The sequence below is a fragment of the Myodes glareolus genome, chromosome 12 (assembly GCF_982192425.1).
Source record: "Myodes glareolus chromosome 12, mMyoGla1.1, whole genome shotgun sequence".
NCBI classification, from domain to species: Eukaryota; Metazoa; Chordata; class Mammalia; order Rodentia; family Cricetidae; genus Myodes; species Myodes glareolus.
The window spans coordinates 20,779,154-20,786,068 of record NC_142037.1 but is presented as its reverse complement, the minus strand read 5'-3'; the positions used below and the strand labels follow the sequence as shown (position 1 = coordinate 20,786,068).

At 43.6% G+C, this 6,915-nt stretch overlaps 1 protein-coding gene across 1 annotated transcript; it reads left to right on the top strand.

Annotated features, from left to right (window-relative positions):
* Positions 1 to 3,443: 3,443 nt before the first annotated feature.
* Positions 3,444 to 6,567, top strand: LOC148120194 (chymase-like). The gene is made up of 5 exons (XM_087895883.1): positions 3,444 to 3,574; positions 4,151 to 4,301; positions 5,335 to 5,470; positions 5,677 to 5,925; positions 6,231 to 6,567. Exons 1-5 carry the CDS (start codon positions 3,517 to 3,519, stop codon positions 6,372 to 6,374), a joined length of 738 nt encoding a protein of 245 aa, XP_087752009.1. The 5' UTR covers positions 3,444 to 3,516; the 3' UTR covers positions 6,375 to 6,567.
* Positions 6,568 to 6,915: the final 348 nt, after the last annotated feature.

Below are 6,915 nucleotides of genomic sequence, written 5' to 3'. Positions count from 1 at the left end.
ACTAATTGTAGAAAGCCTACATACTCCTGAAAATTTAACAATGCTCAGCTGAATCACCCATCAAAGAAGAAATAAAGAAAGAAATTAAAGTTTTCCTGGAATTCAATGAAAATGAATGCACAGTATACCCAAATCAATGGAACACTATAAAAGCACTGCTAGAGGAAACTTCATAGCACTAAGTGTCAACATAAAGAAAGTGGATAAATCTCACACTAGTGACTTAACAGCGTACCTGAAAGCTCTAGAACAAAAAGAAGAAGACTCACTCAGGAGAAGGAGACAACAGGAAGCAATCAAACTGATGACTTAAATGAATAAAATAAAAACAAAGAATCAATGAAGTAAAGACCTTGTTCTTTGAGAAAATCAACAAGACAGACAAACCTTTTCCCCAAATAACCAAAGGACAGAAAGAGAATATCCAAATTAACAAAATCAGAAATGAAATAGGGAACATAATGGTAGACAATCCAGAGAATCATTAGGTCATACTTTAAATACCTGTTCCCCACAAAATTGGAAAATCTAAAATAAATGGATAACTTTCTGGATAGATAACCACTTACCAAAGTTAAATCAATGCCAGGTAAACAATTTAAATAGACCTATAATGTTTCGGAAATAGAAGCAGTAATCAAAAGTCTCCTAATCAACAAAAGTCCAAGGTCTGATAGTTTCAATGTAGACTTCTACCAGAACTTCAAAGAAGAGCTAATACCAAGACTCCTCAAATTGTTCCACATAATAGAAACAGAGAGAAATTCAAAGCAAATTCACTAAAATCAGGTACAAGACTGTCCTCTCTTTCCATATCTATGCAGTATAGTACGTGAAATTCTAGCTAGAGCATTAAGACAGCAAAAGAAGAGCAAGGGATACAAATCAGAAAGGGAGAACTCAAACTTTCACTATTTGCAGAGTGAGGAGAGCCTACCCTCAGAAGTTGCTGGAAGGTGTGTGAGGCTGCAGAAGTCACAACAGGAGAGCACCAGCCTTTTCTGGACCAAATGAGGGAAGAACTAGCAACTGGTGGAAATGTCCTCAGGAACTTAAGTATGGAGCTGGCTCCATATTTGCTTTGAGCCACCCATATTCAACTGTCATCTTCTTCAAAGATGGCATAGTGACTTTTAGCCTTCCGGAAGAATCCCTGCGTTAGGTCAACTTTTAAGTGGTCTGCCTTCCTCTTAGAAGTAAATCCGCATTGTTCTTAGCCAATGGAAACACTGCACTTGCTGCAGGATGCTGTGGAGTCTGAAATTGAGGAGACCTCACATGAGGGCTACTATTCCCCAATAGGACCCAATATGTTGGGCTTAATCCTTGACTGATGTTCAGTGAGAAAATTTTGCCATTACCAACTGCGATCAGGAAATCAACATCAACATCTCCAACTTTCTCACTGCCTACCAGTCTAGACATCTGGGTTTCCAGCATCACCACTGATTAGTATAAATGTAAATATAGCTATTAGTGTGGCTTTGCCACAGACAGGATCTGTGCTGATTTCCTGGGCTTCTGTTACCATGGAAGGCGGTGTGAATGCTTGGGATCTGGACCCACAACCGGCGTCATGTGCAGGTTCAAGAACCAAGCTGCTATTGGGTCCATGCCAATCTAAGTAACTTGCAGTGCCACCCAAGGCAATGGTGTCATCCAGGCGCTGAATGCTGGCAGGGGCCATGCCTGAGTTCTTGGCCCTGCCACACCCATGACCTCCTTGATACAATGAAGCACAGACAATATCTCCTAGTAACTCCCATTCCTTTCTAACTAATCACACTCCAATTTCATGAACTTCAAGTCATAATTAAACTATTAAGTAAAGCAACACATAAAGCAGACAGGGAGGCAAAACAGAAAGCAGAATTCTGATAAACTATATTCATATACTTCATATGCACAAAGATTTTAGGGAAGCATGTGTAAATGTTTTATTTTTCAGAGGGTGAGAGAAGTGGACTGGCTCAGAAAGTTAAGATGAGAGTAACACAGCTGGTAGATACTAAGAAATGGGTCCCTGTGCTCATGTGCCCAGCGTGAAACAAGGGGATGGTGGAAGGGACCATGTGCAGGAAGCGCTTACCCTTCTATAGGCTCCCACCTGTGAACTAAACCTCTTGTTGGTCTCCAAGAGAAATAGCACTCCACTGTGTTTCCTGCTCTTTCCTGGACTGCTCTTCCATGTTTGGGGGAGCACCAACTAGGTACTTGGTGTGTTTTAACAGTTAGAGGTCCATCTGGTTTTAGTGGCACAAGCCTGTAATCCCAGCACTTGGGGTCAGAGGTAAATGGACCTCTTGTGATTTTGAGGCTAACCTGGTCTATGAGAATGAGTTCCAAGACAGCTAGGACTGTAACACAGAGAAATTCTGTCTCAAAAAAATCAAAAATAGTTAGAGGTAGTGTGGTCTTGGTCTCCATTTCAATTCTTTATTTGTAAACAGACAGTAATGGTATTTTCCAAGGGAGTTATAGCAAAAAAGAAAAAGTGTTACCTCTCAGACACGGACATTGTAGTCTTCAGTTTAGAACCACCTCAGTCCTCCAGAGAAAATTACTTACTTCATACCCTGTTCCTCCTCTCACACTTAGAAAGATTCTTTCTCTTCTGTGGTGAGGAGAATGGACCCTTGATTTGAAATCAGAAAGATCTAGTTCTAAACCATAAACCCTAAAGGTCAAGCCAACAAACTGAAAGAATAATAACCGATAGGGCTGCTATGAACGTACCAAGATATCAAACAGAGGGACAGATCGGGGAAATGGTCATCCTATCTCTTCAGTCTCGTGTTGAAGCATATGGAGTCCCATCCTAGTGTCTGCTTCCTTCTCTAACTCTCTTTTTTATTTCTCTCTGTCTCTTCCTCAGATTAAAAACACTGATTCAGAGGAAGAAATGCAGGTTAATTTTTTTTCAAATTTCAGGTAACCATTATTAAAGAGGAATGCTGTTCAACTTTTAATATATGGTGTTATAGACTGGAATAGCATAAAAACTAACAGAATATTATATTTTTAATTTACTTTGTCTGGATGGCATATTGTATATGTTTATTAGCTCATGTATATGTCTATACATGTATATGTCCACTGAGTATTTCTACAAAACACTTTGCCTTCTGTGGGCTATAGTAATCACTGCCTGTGTGTTCCTGGAAGCTCAGTACCAAGATTACCTTCAACTCAAGTGTCTAGGGACCTTTAACAAGTTTTCCCTAGCTAAAAAGGTAAGATTCCTTCCTATTCTGTCCTCACACCCTTAACTTACACAGATCCACAGTTGAGGACCTGTCTATCTGTGACATCAGAGTTTAGGTTTTAACTTCACCTCTAGTAAAATAGTGTCATTCTTGAAGAGCATCTAATCATGAAGACAGTTGGCTTAAAGAAGAAACCACAGCCACACAGTTCCTGTGGTAACAGCTCTGCCACTCCCCTGCCTGCTGGGAGTAATAAGTGTAAGACTTAAAAAGACAGCTTGCACTGGCTGTGAGCAGCCCCCGGGAAAGGATGCATCTTCCTGTTCTCTATCTGCTGCTCTTCCTCCTGGGCTCCAGCGCCAAAGCTGGTGAGTGTTGGGGTCCTTCCCTCTCAAATATCCAGGGTCAGCTCCTAAAACAATGAGGTTTAGTCTGCCTTTGGGGACTATTAAATGGGTCTCAAGCTCTTCTCAGGAGCCTAAGAGTGAAGTCTTCTCCTGGGACACACCCTTCCATTCTTTAAAGCCACAGTGGTCTCCAGGAACACGGAAACTTGTGGTGACTGAGTGGGGATAATCCTAAAGCAAGTGGGAGAAAGAGGGAGGCTCCAGAAAAACAGGTATATTCTCTTCATCTTTGGGGCTTAAGGCAAAAGATTACCCTGTGATTTTGCTTAAGACTACATGTGCTTCTGGATGGCAGATGGTCTAGAGCCAGGGCAGAGTGTAGGAAATCAGAAGTGGAAACTGCCTAAACCTAAGGCAGGATTGGCTGCTGTGCCTTGAGGAAAGAAGTGACTGGAGGAGGGTGAGAAACTATGATCAAGACACTTGAGAGGAAGACAGGCAGCATTTAGGGCAAGAAGACCTAGGGAACCCTTTCCCAACCTTAACCCACTGTGCACTCTCTGGAGAGAGCATCCACACCCTGCTTCTCTGTTCTAGGGGAGATCATCGGGGGCACAGAGTGTATACCACACTCCCGCCCCTACATGGCCTATCTGGAAATTAAAACTTCTGAGAACCACCTGTCGGCTTGCAGTGGCTTCCTGATAAGACGAAACTTTGTGATGACTGCTGCCCACTGTGCAGGAAGGTGAGACAGGATGCTCTTCCATCCCTAAATATGAGCTTAATCATCACGGTGGCAACCTGGGTCAAACCCAGGCGATACCTGAAGAGGGATCCCAAACCTAGGCCAACTGGCAAGTGAGAGATGTATTTAAAGAGATGCCTTGAGCCTCAATCTCTATAAATGCAGCTTCCCCCCACCCAGAGGCAATGGAGGTTTCTCCAGTAGTATCCCCTCCAGACCCCTTTAGCAGAGAAGACACTCGTGGCTCATTTGTCAGTAGTTTTTTGGGCCATCCCTCCTTGCCATTTTCAAGAACACTGACAGTCAGTTCCCAGGGTCCAGAGCCGGTCATTTATAAGGAAGACAGACCACCATCCACAGGGCACTGCTACTCCCTGCTTTCCTCGTAACTCTTGCTGAAGAAGACTGGCCCCATAAAAAGTTCCCCAAACTGAGGAGTGCCAATCCTGCCCCCTAAGTCATGTATTTCTTGCTCATTCCCCAGCAATTCCAGGGCACCCAGACCTAGAAAGTACGTCTTGCAACAGAAAATGCAATGTAAAAAATCTTTGTCGAAGTCTTTTCTCTCCTGAAGCTGACTTGAGCCCAAGATCTACCTTTAGGCCCAAGTGCAGACATCTCCACAGTGTTCTCCTGGTTACAAAGTCAGCCATCTGAAACTACAAGTAGCCCAGAATGAGGAGATTGTGAGAACCCCACATCCCAGTGAAGAATTCCAGCCTTTTTTCAAAATGTGTTTATCTCTGAAGCTACCACTGTCTTCTGCTCGTCCTTCCTTTTTGTTGTTGCTGTTGTTGGTTTTATTTGTGTTTTGTTTTTGAAATATAGTGCCAAGTAGCCCGGGCCAGCCTCAGACTGACCATATAGCTAAGAATGACCTTGAACTTCTAATCCCCCATGCTCTTTCTCCCAAGTGCAGAGATTACAGAACTGCACCACCATCAGTTTATACAGCGCTGTGCATCAAACCCAAATCTTCACATATGCTAGGCAAGCACTCTTCATCCTCAGCTTCCATCCTTCCTCATAACAGGTCTATAACAGTCCTCCTAGGAGCCCACAACAGAAAAGGAAAAGAAGACACTTGGCAGAGGCTTGAGGTTGAAAATCAATTCCCTCATCCAGAATATGATGATCATTTGAATCTCAACGACATCATGTTACTGAAGGTAACAAGTTTTTCCTGTGATTCCACTCCCTTAGACTTTTATTTCAGGTCCCCATTGCCCTGAGCTTCCTCTGCTCTGCCTCAGGACAGAACTCCCTTTTTATCTCCAACCTCTTGTACTTCATATTTTGCCCTTTTCCTCCCTGATTACTTGTAGCTACCTCCTAGCCCACAGCCCTCACTAAGAGAACCTCATTCCCTTCACAGTTGAAAGAGAAAGCCAACCTAACCCTAGGTGTGGGAACCCTCCCATTCTCAGCCAAGTTCAAGTCCATCACACCTGGGAGGGTGTGCAGGGCAGTTGGCTGGGGCAAAACAAATGTTAATGAGCCAGCCTCCGACACACTGCGAGAGGTGAAGATGAGAATCTTGGATCCCCAAAACTGCAATCACTTCCCTGATTTTCATGACAAACTCCAGCTGTGTGTGGGCAAGAAGATGCGAAATGTATACAAGGTGATCCTCTTACTAGTTTTTTTCCGAAAACCACTGCTGGGAGCCAGAGGGCGAGAAGGAGGCAGGGCAGAAGATTGTCAGCTACTCTCAGCGGTTAGGGATCAGGGAGTGAGTATCCATCTTCTGTCTGCTGCTCAGAGAATATGGGGTGGTGTGAGGAAGGCATGGTGACTGTCCTAGGAAAGAAAGATGGCACATCAGGCTCCTGGGCTGACTCTAGACCTAATTGAAGTTCTAAGGTGAAATGGGTGGGTAGAAGTAGAGTCATTCATTCATGCATTTTCTGTCTGTGCCTTCCCCAACAGGGAGACTCTGGAGGACCCCTCCTGTGTGCTGGGATAGCCCAAGGCATTGTATCCTATGGACATCGGAATGCAAAGCCACCTGCTGTCTTCACCAGAATCTCCCATTACAGGCCCTGGATCAATAAGATCTTGAAGGAGAATTAACTCTGGAGCTTGGACTAGCCTGTGAGGAAATTTGGAGCCGGAATTGATCAGGTTTTCTGTGTCATATGCTCTGGCTTGCCTACTACCTGCAGAAGCCTTGCCAACTCCCCAATCTCCCTGAAGGTTCTTAGATGTCTCAGAAGGTTCCCAAAGGGCAATACACCTCAATAAAGACCCAGATTCTAGACTGCAATGTGTGTCTTCTCTCTCAGCTGTTCTCTTCCTACACACAGAATCCTGATTCGCAGTTTAAATAACTGAAGATTTGGCTTATGGGGGTGGGTGAGTTTGAATGAACAGGCAAGGACAGAAGGATACACAATGAAACAGGCAGAGAGATGGGAAATAACAAGGAAAAAATAGAGTTTTCCTGAAATATCTATCTATCTATCTATCTATCTATCTATCTATCTATCTATTTATCTACCTACCTATCTGTATCTTTCTCTCCTGGCTTCTCCTCTCTCTCTCTCTCTCTCTCTCTCTCTCTCTCATTCTGCATCTGTATGTGTGTGTGTGGTGTATACATATTTATATACGT

Coding starts and splice junctions, on each gene's coding strand:
- LOC148120194 (XM_087895883.1), top strand. CDS start 3,517: ATGCATCTTCCTGTTCTCTATCTGCTGCTCTTCCTCCTGGGCTCCAGC. Junction 3,575..4,150: donor GGGCTCCAGCGCCAAAGCTG/GTGAGTGTTGGG, acceptor TCTCTGTTCTAG/GGGAGATCATCGGGGGCACA. Junction 4,302..5,334: donor GCTGCCCACTGTGCAGGAAG/GTGAGACAGGAT, acceptor TCCTCATAACAG/GTCTATAACAGTCCTCCTAG.